General features: G+C 45.1%; 1 protein-coding gene across 1 annotated transcript; it reads left to right on the top strand.

Annotated features, from left to right (window-relative positions):
• Window positions 1-11,741: 11,741 nt before the first annotated feature.
• LOC101992844 (paired immunoglobulin-like type 2 receptor beta-2) lies at window positions 11,742-15,366 on the top strand. The gene is made up of 3 exons (XM_013355270.1): window positions 11,742-11,829; window positions 12,137-12,529; window positions 15,176-15,366. Exons 1-3 carry the CDS (start codon window positions 11,742-11,744, stop codon window positions 15,364-15,366), a joined length of 672 nt encoding a protein of 223 aa, XP_013210724.1.
• Window positions 15,367-16,838: the final 1,472 nt, after the last annotated feature.

Raw genomic sequence — 16,838 nt, 5'->3', positions numbered from 1 at the left:
CCTGGATGGAGGTGGGGGTTCCTTGGACTTCCCACAGGGCAGGGAACCCTGATTGCTCTTCGGGCTGAGGAGGGAGGGGGACTTGATTGGGGGAGGGGGATGGAAATGGGAGGTGGTGGCGGGGAAGAGATGGAAATCTTTAATAAATAAATAAAAAAAGAAAGAAAAAAAGAATGGATAAAGAAAGTGTGGTGCATTTGCACAATGGAGTACTCAGCAGTGAAAACAGTGACATCTTGAAGTTTGCACCAAATGGATGGAACTAGAAAAAAATCATCCTGAGTGAGGTAACCCAGACCCAAAAAGATAAGCATGGAATGTGATCACTTGTAAGTAGATATTAGATGTAAAGAAAAGGATGATGAGCCCATAGTCCCTGAATCCAGAGAAGCTAGGCAAAAAGGAGAACCCTAAGAGAAACATATATAGATCCCCTGGGAAGGGGAAATACACAAGATCTCCTGAGAAAATTGGGAACATTGGGGGAGAAGAGAGGATGAAGGGGAAGAGGAGGGGAGAAAAGGAGGGGAAGAATAACTTGAGGGAACAGGATGGTTGAGATGGGGAAGGACAGAGGTGGAGAGCAAGGAAAGAGACATCTTGATTGAGGGAGCCACTATGGAGCTAGTAAGAAACCTGACTCTAGAGAAATTCCCAGGAATCCACAAGGATGACCCCAGTTAAGACCCTAAGCAATGGTGGAGAGGTGCCTGAACTGGCCTTGACCTGTAGTGATATTGATGAATAAATATCTTAAATATCATCATAGAACCTTCATTCAGCAACTGATGGAAGCAGATGCAGAGATCCACGGTGGAGCACTGGGCTGAGCTCCCAAAGGCCAGTTGAAGAGCAAAGAGGTCAAGACCATGATGGGGACACCCACTGCCTGAGCTAATGAGAGCTCACCAGTCTGACACCAGTTGAAACAGCATAGGATCAAACTAGGCCCTCTGAACGTGGTTGACAGTTGTATGGCTGGGGAAGACTGTGGGGCCACTGGCAGTGGCACCAGGATTTATCCCTACTGCTTATACTGGCTTTTTGGGAACCTATTTTCTTTAGATGGATACCTTGCCTAGCCTAGATGTAGTAGAGAGGGCCTTGGACTTTCCACAAAGCAAAGTGCCTATCCTCGCTTAGGATTAGAGGGGGTGGTGTGGGAAGGTGTGTGGAGGGAGTGGGAGGAAAAGAGGAGGTGGGAATTTAGATTGGTATTTTTTTTATTAAAAAATGAGGGGGGAGAATCTTAGCCCACTGGCTCAGATAGATTTTCTCATGTGCGTGGCAAATAACACCAAGTAAACATTTTAAAGTATGAATAAACCTAAGAAAAAAAGAAATGGACAATTTTCTTGATAGATATCACTTACCAAAGTTAAATCAAGATCAGATAAATTATTTAAATAGCCCTATAACCCCTAGTGAATTATCAGATAAATGATTTAAATAGCTCTATAGCCCCTAGTGAAATAGAAGCAGTCATTAGAAGTTTCCTAACCCTCCCCCCCAAAAAAAGCCCAGAGTCGGATTGTAATCCTACCAGACTTTGAGAGAAGAGTTAATGCCAATACTCCTCAAATTATTCCAAAACATAGAAACAGAAGGAATACTGCCCAATTCATTTTATGAGGTCACAGTTTCTCTGATACCCAAACCACATAAAAACTCAACAAAAAAAGAGAGAAAGAGAGAATTACAGACCAATTTTCCTCATAGACATAAATGCAAAAATACTCAATAAAATACTTGTAAACTGAATCCAAGAACACATCAAAAAGATCATCCACCATGATCAAGTAGACTTCACACCAGAAATGCATGGGTGGTTCAATGTACAAAAATCAGTAAATGTAATCCACCATATAAACAAACTGAAAAAAAACACATAATTACCTCACAAGATGCAGTAAAGGCCTTTCATAAAACCAAACATCCATTTATGATAAAAGTATTGAAGAGAGTAGGGATACAAGGGATATACCTAAACATAATAAAGGCAACCTACAGCAAGCCTATAGCTAACATCAAATTAAATGGAGAGAACTCAAAGCAATTTCACTGAAATCAGGAACAAGACAAAGCTGTTCACTCTCTATATATGCATTCAAAATAGTACTTCAAGTTCTAGCTAGAGCAACAAGACTACTGACGGAGGTCAAGGGTACACAGATTAGAAAGGAAGAATCAAAGTATCCTTATCTGAAGATGACATGTTGGAATACATAAGTTGTCCTAAGAATGTTACCAGGGAACGTCTACAGTTGATAAACACTTTCTGCAGTGTATCTGGAATCAAGATTAACTTTTTAAAAAATAGCTGTTCTGTGTACAAATGACAAGAAACTTTTCAAGAAATCAGGGAAACTATACCTTTCACAATAAACTAAAATAATAAAAAATATCTTGAGATAACTCAAACCAAGCAAGTAAAAGTCTTGTATGACAAAAACTTCAGTCTTTGAAGAAAGATTGAAGAAGATAATCAGATGGAAAAATCTATGTTTGTGGATTGGTAGGGTTAATATAGTAAAAATGACCATCAGACCAGAAATACTCTATAGAATTAATAAAATCCCCATCAAAATGCCAACACAAATGTCAGGCAGTGGTGGAGCACATCTTTAATCCCAGTAGTCAGGTGGCAAAGGCAAAGGTGAGTTTGAGGTCAACCTGGTGTACAGAGCTAGTTCCAGGACAGCTAGGGTTGTTATACAGAAAAACCCTGTCTGGAAAAAAAAATCCAACACAATGCAATTCTTTACAGACCTTGAAAGAACAACACTCAACTTCATAAGGAAAAATAAAAAACCAGGATAGCTAAAAACAATCCTAAACAATTGAAGAACTGATGGAGGTCATTTGTGGCTATCCTACAGAGCTATAGACATACTATAATAAGCCTGGTATTGTCATAGAGACAGACACACTGATCAATGGAACTGAATGGAAGATCCAAACATAAATTCACATGCCTATGAACACCTGATATTTGATAAAGAAGCCAGAAATACACACTGGAAAAAGAAAGCATCTTCAACAAATGGTGCTGGTCAAACTAGGTATCTGCATATAGAAGAATGCAAACAGATCCATATCCATCACCCTAACAAAGAACTCAAGCCAAAGTGGATCAAAGACCTCAACATAAAACCAGAAAAATGGAACCTGGTGAAAGAGAGTGTGGGGAATAGTCTTAAACTCACTGACACAAGAGACAACTTCCTGGGCAGAACACTGATAGTACCAGTGCTAAAATCAACAATTAATAAATGGGACCTTAGGAAACCAAAAAGAACCTGAAAGGCAAAGGACATGTCAATAGGATAAAACAGCAGCCTACAAAATGGGAAGAGATCTTCACCAACTCCACATCCAATAAAGGACTAATATCCAAAATGTATAAAGAATTCAAGGAACTAAATATCAAGAAAACAAAGAATCCAATTAAAAACAGAGAATTAAAAAAAACCAGAGAATTCTCAACAGAGGAATCTAAATGACTGTGAAACACTTAAAGAAATATTCAATATCCTTAACCATCAGGGAAATGCAAATCAAAATGACTCTGAGATTCCCTTTTACACTTGTCAAAATGGCTTACACCTGTCAGAATGGCTGATCAATAACACAGGTGACAGCTCATGCTGGCAAGGATGTGGAACAAGGGAAACACTCCTCCATTGCTGGTGGCAGCACAAACTTGTACAATCACCTGGAAACCAATATGGCAGTTCTCCAGAAATTTGGGAACTGATCTACCTCATCTATAGCACTCTTGGACATATAACCAAAGGATGCTAAATCCTACCATAAGGATACTTGTTCAACTATGTTCATTACAACTTTATTCATAATAGTCAGAAATTGGAAACACCCTAGGTGTCCCTCAACCAAAGAATGGATAAAGAAAATGTGGTGCATTTACACAAGCAGTTTTAAAAAAAATGACATGAAATTTGCAGGTCAATGGATGGAACTAGAAAAAAAAACATCCTAAGATAATCCAGACTCAGAAAGATAAATACAGTAAATATTCATTTCTAAGTGGATATTAGCCATGAAGTAAATGATAAACAAGCTACAATCTGTAGACAAAGAGACATTCAGTAAAGAGAAGGGTCTAAGAGAGGTGCATGGATCTCCCTGGGAAGAGGAAATAGATTTTACAAACAGACTGGGGGCATGTGGGGACAGGAACAGACAGGAGCCCCTATGGGAGTTGGGGGGCTAGGTTGGCAGGGAGAGTTGGGGTGAAAAGAGTGTAGGGAGAGACAGCTGCAACTCAGGGGCATTTAGGGGATGGTGTGGAAACCTAGTGCAGGAGCAACTTCCTGGAACTTAGGAAGGTGATCCTCCTGATGACTTCTAGTAGCAGGGGATATGGAAGCTCAGCTGGCCATCTCTCACAGCCAGGGAAGGCTTCCAGAGTGGGACTGGACTGTATTCAACTGAATCGTTGGCCAAGAGGTTTCATGTAAATCCCCAAACAACTTAGGCTGTTGCCAAGACAAAGGGTTACTCCCCACAAACTGACAGTAAGGCTCCATTGCCGATGTCAACACCCACACAATTCATCAGATGTGGGAAAATTAAGCAGGGACTGACATGGAGCCTCCCCGAGCCACCACCAGGTTCTAGTCCCTTTGGTGCAGAAAGCTCCTTTGTAAACTACAGAAAGAGAAACCTGACACCAACCCAACCACAAACCTTTGACCTACAATTGGTCACCTCTAAAAATATACTAGGGAAATGGTGGCACAGAAATGTGGAAGTACCAACCAATGTGTGATTTGATTTAAGGTCCACTCCATAAGAAGAAAACCATCCCCGGCACTTCTTGGGTAACTAAGGACCAGAGACGAGATACCTAGGGTAAAACCAAACACTACTCATTTTTTAAAAAATCAATAAAATGATTCTTGATGATATTCTGCTATCCTCTATAGATCACTGCCTTATCCAGTCATCATCAAAGAGGCTTCCAACAGCAGCAGATAGGAACAGATACAGAGACTCACAGCCACACCTTATGTAGGAAAAGTCTAAATGAGTCTAAGGCTCTCCTCTCAGAGCTCAGGGAATCCTGTTGGGGAGACAGAAAGATTCTAAGAGCTGGGGGGATGGAGGACACCAAGAGAACACAGCCCTCTGGGTCAACTAAGCTAGGTGCATGTGAGCTCACAGAGCTTGAAGCAGCAAGAACAGGCCTACATGGGCCAGCACTAGTCCTTTGTGTTTATATTATGGCTACTAGCTTAGTATTATTATGGGGCTCCTGACTCTGAGAACAAGTGGGTCTCTGACTCTTGAGACTCCTTTCTTCCTGATGAGTTCCTGTGTCCAACTTTGATATGATTTTCCTTTCTCATTTTCCAGCTTTTTATTAAGAATTTCTTAATATGATCTTTTCTCATTTTACATAGCTATCCCCATCCCCATACCCTCACTTCCTCCCACCCCACCCTTTCTCTAACCTGCTCCTTCACCCACTCCTCAAAAATGGTAAGGCTTCCTATGGGGAGTTGACAAAGTCTGACATTTCATTTGAAGGCAAGACCAAAGCCCTCCACCCTATTTCTAGGCTGAGAACCTTGTCCCTCCAAAGAGAATGTGCTTCCAGACAATGATTCAAACACTAGGATAAATCCTGGTCCCACTGCCAGTGGCCCCACAGACGACTGCCCAAGCCTCACAAATGTGCCCCACATTCAGTGGGCCTAGTTTGGTCCTATGCAGGTTCCCCTGCTATCAGTCCAGAGTCAGTGAGCTCTCACTAGCTCAGGTCAGCTGTTTCAGTGGGAATTCCCATCATGGTCTTGACCCCTTTGCTCATATTATCACTCCTCCCTCTCTTGGACTGGTCTCTGGTAGCTCGGCCCAGCGTTTCATTCTAGATCTCTGTATCTGCTTCCATCAGTTGCTGGATGAAGGTTCTATGATGACAATTAAGGTAGTCATTAATTTGATTACAGGGGAAGGCCAGTGTAGGCATCCTCTCCACTGTTGCTTAGGGTCTTAGCTGGGGTCATCCTTGTGGATTCCTGGGAATTTCCCCAGAGTCATGTTTCTCGCTAACTCTTTAATTGCTCCCTCAAACAAGACATCTCTTTCCTTTCTCTCCCACTCTGTCCTACTGTATTCTATTTCATTCTGTTCACTTGTTGATTTTTAGAGGCCTGTTCTTTTCTAATGAAAGACAGAAACAGAGTTAATCTAGAGGGGAGTAGGAACTGGGAGGAGTAGAAGAAGAAACTATTGTATAAGAAAAGACTGTATTTTCATTAAAGAAGAAAATTCAAAACAGCAACAATAAAAACTGAAACAAGCATCGATCCTCTACAATTGTGAAGAATAAATCTACGGTTTATGAACAACAGCAAAATAATGTTTTACCACAGTATAATTATCTCCCTACCTTTTCCAAACTATGTTAAGATGGAAATAAAAGATTCAAAAAGGTAAAATCATGAAGAACAAGGGAAAATGTTAAGGACATAAGACTTTTCAACATACTATTGAAAAGCAAAGTGACAAAGATAAACTAAGGGAGACAACACTCTATAAGGGCTGATACAGGGAGGCGTACATTAGAAACTGGCCAACAGTCTTGAGAAAGGAGATCCCAGGAACACCCATACCAGGGGCTAAGGGCACAGCCCAGTAGTAGAGTTCTCTTGCCTAGAGTGAGTGGTTTCATTTCCAGCATTGTGAAAACAAACAAGCCAAACATCCAACTACTTAGAAATAACAGGCATGACCGAGGGAAGTGTAATGTGTGGGTCTTAAAGGATTGGGGATTGGAGGCTACGCAGGCTCAGGGAGTAGGGCACACATTGCTCTCATAGACCACCTGAGTTCGACTCCCCAGCTCTCTTGTGGAGAGGCTCACAACATCCATAACTCTAGTTCCAGAGGATCTAACACTCTCAGTTGGCCTCTCTTGGCACTTGCATTCACACACACACACACACACACACACACACACACACACACACTCAGATATACATCTACATAGAATTTTTTTAAAAAACATTGAGGATTGTACTGCACATAAAGGTTCATGCTATGGACCAGTGGTCCTCAACCTCCCTAATGCTGTGACTCCTTAAAACAGTTCCTCATGTTGTGGTGACGCCCCAAACCATATTATTTCATTGCTGCATCATAACTGTAATTTTGCTACTCTTATGAGTTGCATTATAAATATCATACCTGATGTGGATCCCTTGTGGGGTTAGAGAGCCACAAGTTGAGAACTGCTGATTTATTATTTCCAAACAGGTAAATGTTGTGGAAAGCAACAATAGTAATGTGTGTAGAGTGAATGATTGTAGTCACCCCTGCACTGAGCTTATGGCTAAAATTATATGTTTCTTTTATACACTCTTATGTATTCAATGAATGTGAACATGTGGCTCTGTTAATTCAAGGGTGTGTGTGTGTGTGTGTGTGTGTGTGTGTGTGTGTGTGTGTGTGTGAAAATGCATGAATGTTCACATTTGTTCATGTTCTTGTAGAGGCTAGAGGGCACCTTTGGGTGGCATCCACCTTAGGTTTTAAGACAGGATCTCTCAATGGCTTCACATTTGTCAAGAAGACTAGGTGTATGACCAGTGAGGTCCAGGGATCTGCCTGTCTCTACCTCCTCAGTACTGGGATCATAACTCACTCAGCTCTGTTTGGTATGGAACTCAATAGATACACCAGGCTGGCTTTGAACTCACAGAGGTCCACCCTCTTCTGCCTATAAGGCTAAGATTAAAGGCCACACCCAGTTCACCCGGCTAATATATGGACACTAGGAATCAACTTGTTTCTATGATTTGAGCTACAAGCATTCTATGGACTGAGACATCTCTGCATTAAACACATTCACAACAAAAGCAACTATATATCTATGACTTCATTATCTGTGGTCAAATGAAAATCTGAGCACTCAGCCAGGACAGGTGGAGAACGTGTGTTTGAGCTTCCTCCCCCAGAGTCTCAGGCATGTGTTTCCCTCTCTGTGTGAACTTCTAACAGCTGCTCCCCATCCCCCTCCCACAGAGGAGACAAGATGTGACCCTCCTCCCATCCCTCCTCATCCAGGGAGGATCTGCTCACTCCTCATCTCTCCCCAGAAGTCAGCACCACCATGCAGAGCCCCTCCATCGTCACCTCTGCAGTCACCACGGCTGGCCTGGAGGACACAGAGGGCCAGAGGAATCCTTCTCTTGTGAACCTGGGAGCCACGGTCGGGGGGGGGGGTGGCCACGGCTGTGCTCATAACCCCTGTCTGTGTGATGCTGATCTTCCTCTGGTGGAAGAAAAGGTGAGTGGTCCAGGACAGGCCCTTCTCTGGGCTTCCCCACTGAGTTTGCAGCTGTGGAAGATGGAGAAGGATGAGCTAGTGTAGGGAAGAGCCCAGAGAACACAAGGACAGAAAGGAGGCTGAGCTAAAACAGCACTGAATCTGTGCCTACTTCCTTAGAGTCTCAGCTGGAGAGCTGGTGCACGCCTTTAATCCCAGCACTCCGGAGCAGAGGCAAGCATATCTCTGTGAGTTTGAGGCCAGCCTGGTCTACAAGAGAAAGCTCCAGGACAGGCTCCAAAGCTACAGAGAAACCTTGTCTCAAAAAACCAAAAAAAAAAAAAATTTCAGCTGGAAATTAGAGGATCAAGTGCAGATGAACACAGCCTGCTCCTAAGGAATTGAAGGGGCATACGGGATCCCCAGGGCTAACTGCTCATTTAGAAAAGGCTGTGGCTGCTAAACAGATTCTGAGGTAGACCAGCATTCAGAGAAAACATGTCACAGGAAGTGAAACCCGTGAAGAGAGACACTGTTTGAGTTGGGCATATGGTATTAAAGCAGAAATTAAAAATAGTATTTAACTCACAAGTGAGAAGAAAATGTCTAAGAAGAAACTATACTAAAAGAGGCAAAAAACCATTTTGAACCCTAAAACCAAACCACTGCTGAAAGAAATTTCAGAACAGCTGGAAAGATGGTATAGTGGGTAATGAGTTGCCCCACAAACACAAGAACATTAATTCCAACTTCAGGATCCACTTAAAAAGTTGACCAACTTGGCAGATACTTGGACAGACAGAGACACTAGGGCCCCAGCCCTGTCTCAAAAGTGTAGATGGACATCACCTGGAGATGCTACCTAAGGGTGTCCTCTGCCATCCACATGGGTGTGCACACATGCAAATGTAAACATATACAGACACACTGCCAGAAAATAAATTTAGGGAAATACTAAAATATATAAGAACATTTGCATAAATTTTATACAAATAAAATACACTACAAAACACTCTAAAATTCACTGCATTTCCTATTCAAATCCCAATGTGTTTTTGTAAAGAGAAATGATTTGTCTTCTAAAATTCAAAAGATTGTAAGAAACAATCATGGGGACAGAGTAGGGGACACCCGAATCCCAGCATTGGGAAGTACAGAGAGGGGAATCAAGAGAACAAGGTCGTCTGGAGTTACATAGAAAGTTGAAGGCCAGCCTGGGCTCATTGAGACCTTGTGCGCACACAGAACAAGAGTCAAGTGTGGACTGGGTGCAGAGCAGACTTAAATCCGTGCTGAGTAAAAGACCACAGGGCAGGAGCAGAGATGAGGACACAGTGGAGTGCACCGGATAACGCAGTAATAAAGTGTGAAGACATAGTTAGTGGTTTTCAGAGGGCTCAGCCCTCCATAGGAGAGAAAAGGAACCAAGAATTGTGAGAGCAACGACTGGGAAGCAGCAGATCTGACTGAGATTCTGATCCTGAGTCTAAATCTGCAGGGTGCAGCAGCCTCACTCACAGGAAAGCCAGGGAGCCAGGTTCCAGGGAGACACAAGGGAGGCCTGGTGAGTGCAGAGCAGGGAGAGCAGGGAAGGGACATGAGTTCAAGGCAGGGGAAGGAAGCAAAGGGAGAAGGATGTGGACAAGGGGCAGTGGACAGGAGAGCTGTCCTCTGATTGGCTGTGCTGTGCAGAAGGACAGCTGAGGACAGACCTCAGGTCCTGGTGACTCTCAGACCTTTCCCTGATTGGCTGCTACAGAGCTGTTTGCTGCCTGGGCCCCCAATGATGTCAGAACAGAGACAATAACTGAGAGACTTGGCTGCTGGACTGACATTGTTTCTTCTGTTACAGACTAAACTGAAAACCGTAGCCAGGTGACTGCAAGAAACAGGCAAGGGGCTGGTTAGTGGTTTGAATAAGAATGGATCCCATAGACTCAAGGATTTGCATGTTTTGTCACCAGGGAATTGCACATAGGGTATATGGCCTTGTTGGAGTTTTGGGGACTTGGTGGAAGGATTAGGTCACTGGGGGTTGGATTTGTATTTCAAATGCTCAAACAAGGACCAGTGTCTCTCCCCCTGCTGCCTGCAGATCCAGACATAGAACAATCACATCTTCCTGCCCTTCACGGAACTGATGACACCTTGTCATGGGGAATGGTGGGATGACGCTCAAACAGAAGCTGTCCTGAGGTCATCACAGTTTCTGCCCCACTTCTCATGTTTCTACCTCGGTCACAGTCTAAGTGTGGCCACTCTCAGAGATGTCCCAGGCAGTCTGGCGTGAGTGACACATTGCTGCTCTGACCCTTCTTTGCAAAATGAGTACACAGAATGTTCTGGAATGAAAAGAACTAGAGAGAGTCATCGATAGAGATTCCTGGAAGGTGTCACCTGTCCCTGGCCTTTAGGTCAGGCTGAGTGATATCCTGCAGCCAGGACTATGTCACTGTGTAGAGCGGAAGCCCTCAAGGACTTAGGGTGACTGGAATCCCTTCAGATATGCCATTCAATGATGGCATGACCTGAGCCATGTGGGTGGGAGGACAACAAGGCTCTTGCAGAAACAGGATATGCTTTAGAATCCATGTCTAGGGACAGGGGTGTCACGTGGAATCCTAATCCATTGTGAACTGGGCAGCAGGGGGCAGGCCAGGGCAGTGAGCATTCAGTACCCCTTGCTGTATCCTGAGAATTTAAATGGGCTGATAAAGAACAGGAAGGGTCAAAGAGCAGAAAAAGGGACCATGTTCTAGAGTTGGGTTCTAAGGGAACATCCATTCCAAAACTTTCATATACAGCATCTCTTAACTGACCATGGTCAGAAAAATGGGTCAGCTTTTCTCTCCCCGAAAGAGCATGTGCTGGTCCAGGCAGGCTCTTCCTTAGCACGAGAGAGAAGCAGACACACACAGAGAGCCAGCAAGATAGGAGATGGAATGAGAGAGTGGGAAGGGGAGGCAGTGATAAGGAGATTGTGGGGTCTGACCCCACCTCACTCACTCACATCATAAGGCCCTGGGGATGTGTGTCACTTTATAGTAATTCTCTCCTGAGAATGAGGAGCACAGGCAGATATCAGGCAGGAGACGGAAGAGACCGCATGGCACATATGAAGGATTGGACAGACAGGAGGTCGAGGTGGGAGAGAGGAGAGTTCAGCACGGTGAGGTCAAGGCTGCATCTTTCAGTCAAACATGGGGGTGAGGCTTAAGAGCAAGGCCATCTTGTCAGTGACCACAAGGGCAGATCTTCTGCAACATGAGAAAGAAGCCAGAATGATAAAGGAAGTTGCTGGTCACAAAGAGGTGGAGGTGGGGAGGTCCTGTCCCCATACAGTCCTCCACATGAGAAGGCCTCGGGAAGTGTGGGTCATTTTACTGATTCTCTCCTGACTCCTGAGCACCTCAGGGTCCCTCCACGGGGCCTCCTCTCCTTCCTGATGGCTCTGCTGGTCCCATTCCCTGGAGGGAATCAGACCATGGAATGGATCCTGCTTCTGCTGCTGCCAGCAGCATGCCTGCAAGCTGGTGAGTGTGGGAACCTTGTTATCAGAGACTCTGCCTTACAAACAGGATGGACCAGCAGGTCTGGGTAGACTAGCCTGGCATGTGGACAGGTGACTGATCTAGGAGCCAGCCAGTCCTCTCTACCCCAAGAGAGAGCTCATCCCTCAGAGTGGGTCCAACCCAAGCCTTCCCTGTCTTTCCTGTCCCACCAGCCATAGGACAGTCCTGCCTTGCTTCCCACACTTGCCTGTGGGTGAAGGGAGGGTCAGAAATTCTGGCTGTCATTTCCTTCCCCTGCAGAGGCTTCAGATTCTCCTTCTCCTTCCAGGTAACTCAGGAAGATCCAACAGAGAAAGACCTTTAGGGGTCCAACAACCAGCACGCCTCTCTGGTGTCCAGGGCGGCTCCATCGAGATCCCCTTCTCCTTCTCCTTCTCCTTCCCCTGGGAGTTGGCAAAAGATCCACAGATGAGGATTCTCTGGAGATGGCAGCACTACCATGGTGAATTTATCTACAACTCCTCCTCGGGTTTCATCCATGAGCATTTCAAGGACCGGCTCATCCTGAACTGGACACAGCCTCAGACATCCGGAGTCCTCAGAATCCTGGACTTGAAGGAGAAGGACCAGACAGTGTACTTCTGCCAAGTTTGTCTAAACACGAAAGATGGCATACAGGAGTGGCAGTCAACTGATGGAACCCAACTCACCATTACCCGCGGTGAGCCACCAGGGTTCTGGCTTTGCTGTATCTGTGCTCTTTGTCCCATGAATGTCACCTCACGCTACACAAGTTTGAGCTTTCTTTGATATTCCTTTTGCTTGGCTCTGCCCAGGGCTGACAACAGGGTCTTCCCCCTTAGATGTGACAAGTCTGACATCCTCTGCTCAGGTACAACCACACCCCACACTAGGATTCATCATGGGCCCCACAGCTTATGTTATTTAACACCTTTCTGGCTCAAACTAACACTGTGGTCCAGGCCACTTCCCCCTTCCCTCTTCCCCACGACCATGAGGAGAGTTAACTTTTTTTTTTCTAAGTGAAAGCTCATGATTTTATTGTCTTCATAACAAGGTCAGCTTAGAACTGGATCACTTGGCCCTTTCTCTTCTTATCACCACCCAGTTCAAAATGCTTCATCTCTTAACAGCCAGCATCCTCTTAGATCTGCAGTCGGGCTCCACACATTCCAGTCTCAGCACAATCTTCTTTGTAGTTTTTGCCTTTTTGCGGAAAATAGGCTTAGTCTGCCCACCATAGCCACTCTGTTTCCTGTCATAATACCGCTTTCCCTGGGCATACAAAGAATCTTTGCCCTTCTTGTACTGGGTCACTTTGTGGGGTTGGTGCTTGCCACATTTCTTGCAGAATGTCCGGCGGGTCTTAGGAACGTTCACCATGTTGGCGGGTGCGATATTGGCACAGAAAGAAAACGTGTGTTAACATTTTTAGGATGTAGCTGACTCACTTGGTCCTGTGGCAGGGCTCCAATTAGTCCCTTTATGGAGCATCTCCACACAGCTCCAACTTAAGGCCAGAGCAAACAGTAGGAGACCATTGGGTGTCTTGGTGCTCGAATATCCAACTGTAAACTGCCACTTAACATCACAGTCCCCATTTCCCCTCCTAGCTCACCAGGACACACCCCTCACCTCTCCCTACCCACTGGTCTCCTCTTTATTTCCCAACTTTTTTCCCTTCCTTGCCCTCACCTCTCCCCAAAATACCAAAGGTTCCTCAAAATGATGTCTCTGTTTTCATGATGTGGCTGTTCAGTCTTCTGATCCCTGCTTCTCCTCTGAAGCAGAAGTAACTGCAAGCCCAAGCCCTGGGAGAACTAAGGACCAGCCTTGTCACTGTGTGGTCCTAGAGATGGCCCTAAAGGAGCTGAGGGAGTCTGTGTGTGTGGTTGTTGATCGCAGCCTTGCTCCATGGCTTTTTTCTTACATACATATTTATTTGGTTGGTTGGTTGTTTACATTTGTTTTTTACAACACAGGGTCTCACCCTTTAGCCCTGGCTGTCCCAAAACTCACTATGTAAACTAGGCTGCCTTTGATGATACAGAAATCGCCTGCCTTTGTACCCCATGTGCGGAGATTTGAGTCATGTGCCACCATATCCAGCAGTAGCTGTTGACTGGACTAGAGCCAACCAGTGAGAGGAGGCCCACAGACAGCTCTTGTGCGTTCTCTACGACTGCCACGTTGACGCGGTGTCACAAGAAACAGCAGTTTCCAGGGCTCAGGGAAAGGAGAAAAAGGAGCTGTTTCTATGATAGAGAGCAGAGGTTCTCAACTTTCCTAATTGTGACATTTGAATACAGTTCCTCGTGTTGTGGTGACCCCAACCACACATTTATTTTGTTGGCACTTGGTAACTGTCGTGTTGATGTTCTTATGAATTATAATGTAATTATCTAACTACAGGACACCTGATAAGGGGCTCCTGTGGGGTTAGGGACTCACAGGTTGAGAACTGCTGGTCTAGGGATTCCAAATAACTAAATATGGAAATTAAGCAAAGCGATATCTGTAGAGCACACGAATGTACTCTGCCCTGAATTAACTGTACACTTATCGCTAAAATTACACGTTTTCTGGTATATATTTTTATGTATTCTGTGTGTGTGATCATGTGGGTCTGGAAATTCAGGTGTGTGTGTGTGTGTGTGTGTATGTATGTGTGTGTGTATGTGTGTGTGTGTGTGTATGTGTGTGTATGTGTGTGTGTGTGTGTGTTCACACTTGTTCAGTGCATGTGGAGGCTAGAGGACAACTTCAGGTGCCATCCACCCTATTTTTTGAGGCAGGGTCTCTCACTGGTTTCAAGTTTGTCATGTAGGCTAGCTTGTGAGACCAGTGAGCCCCAGGGACATGCCTGTCTCTGCCTCCTCTTTACAGGGATTACAACTCACTCAGCTCTGTTTCCTGTGGAACTCTATGTATAGACAGACTGACTTTAACTCACAGGGATCTGCCTGCCTCTACTCTAGGGCTAAGATTAAAGACTGTTCGCCTAACTCTTTATATAGATACTAGGGATCAATCTCAGGTTCTACATTCTGAGAGTAAACACACTATAGACTGAAATAACTATATATGTGTTACCTACATATATAACCTAACAGCTTTATCTCCATGGCTTAATTACCTGTGGCCAAATGAAATCGGAGAACATACAGCCAGGACAGGTGGAGGTGTGCACTAACTCCTGGAGTCTCAGCCTTCAGCATGTGTTCCCCTCTGTGAACTTCTAACAGCTGCTCCCCATCCCACCTCCCACAGAGGAGACAGATGTGACCCTCACCCCATCCCTCCTCATCCAGGGAGGATCTGCTCACTCCTCATCTCTCCCCAGCAGTCAGCACCACCATGCAGAGCCCCTCCATCATCACCTCTGCAGTCACCATGGCTGGACTGGAGGACACAGAGGGCCAGAGGAATCCTTCTCTTGTGAACCTGGAAGCCACGGTCGGGGTGGTGGTGGCCACGGCTGTGCTCATAACCCCGGTCTGTGTGATGATGATCTTCCTCTGGTGGAAGAAAAGGTGAGTGGACCAGACCCTCAAACTAACTTCCTCTCTGAGTTCTCAGCTGTGGGGGATGGAGAAGGGTGAGCTTGTACAGAACAGAGTGCAGAGAAAACAGGGACAGAAAGGAGGCTGAACCCACCCAGGACTGAATCTGCTCCTACTTCCTTAGACTCCGAGCTGGAAATTAGAGGATCAAGTGCAGATGAACACAGCCTGCTCCTAAGGAATTCAAGGGCCTGCTCAATTGGAAAGAGCTGTGGCTTCTAAGCAAGCCCTGAGGTAGACCAACATTCAGGGACAACATCTCACAGGAAGTGAAACCTGTGAATAGAGACAACTGTTTGAGTTGGGGATATGGCACTAAAGAGGAAAATAAGACAACAGTGTGCAATAGAGCCACAGATGGAAAGGACATGTCTAAGAAGAAACTGTACTAAAAGAGGGGGAAAAATGTGCCCTAAAAACAAAACACTGCTGAGAGAAGTTCCAGGACAGCTGTGAAGATGGCATAGTTGGTAAATTGGTTGCCACACAAAGATAAGAACATGAATTCCAACCCCAGGATCCACTTAAAAAGTTGTCTATGATGACAGATACTTGGACAGAGAGAGACACTAGGATCCCAGCCCTGTCTCAAAAATGTAGATGGACATCACCTGGAGATGCTACCTAAGGATGTCCTCTGTCATCCTCAGGGGTGTGCACACATGCAAATGTAAACACACACACACACTGCCAGAAAATAAATTTCAAAAATTGGGGAAATACTAAAATATCGAAGAATATTTCCATAAGGGAAAATTGTATACAATAACTCCTTACAGTGAAAAACACTCTAAAAATTCACTGCAATCGCTATTCAAATCCCAATTGCATTTTTGTAAACATAAATGATTTGTCTTCTAAAATTCAAAAGAATTATAAGAAACAATCTTGGGAACAGAGTAGGGGACACCCGAATCCCAGCATTGGGAAGTACAGAGAGGGGAATCAAGAGAACAGGGTCGTCTGGAGTTACATAGAAAGTTGAAGGCCAGCCTGGGCTCATTGAGACCTTGTGCACACACAGAACAAGAGTCAAGTGTGGACTGGGAGCAGAGCAGACTTAAATCCGTGCTGAGTAAAAGACCACAGGGCAGGAGCAGAGATGAGGACACAGTGGAGTGTACCGGATAACGCAGAAAGAAAGTGTGAAGACCTAGTTAGTGGTTTTCAGAGGGCTCAGCCCTCCATAGGTGAGAAAAGGAACCAAGAATTGTGAGAGCAACGACTGGGAGACAGCAGATCTGACTGGGATTCTGATCCTGAGACTGAATCTGCAGGGTGCAGTAGCTGCACTCACAGGGAAGCCAGGGATCCAGGTTCCAGGGAGACACAAGGGAGGCCTGGTGAGTGCAGAGCAGGGAGAGCAGGGAAGGGACATGAGTTCAAGGCAGGGGAAGGAAGCAAAGGGAGAAGGATGTGGACAAGGGGCAGTGGACAGGAGAGCTG

This window comes from Microtus ochrogaster, unplaced genomic scaffold (assembly GCF_000317375.1).
Source record: "Microtus ochrogaster isolate Prairie Vole_2 unplaced genomic scaffold, MicOch1.0 UNK109, whole genome shotgun sequence".
NCBI lineage: Eukaryota > Metazoa > Chordata > Mammalia > Rodentia > Cricetidae > Microtus > Microtus ochrogaster.
This window is presented reverse-complemented; position numbering and strand designations above follow the sequence as displayed.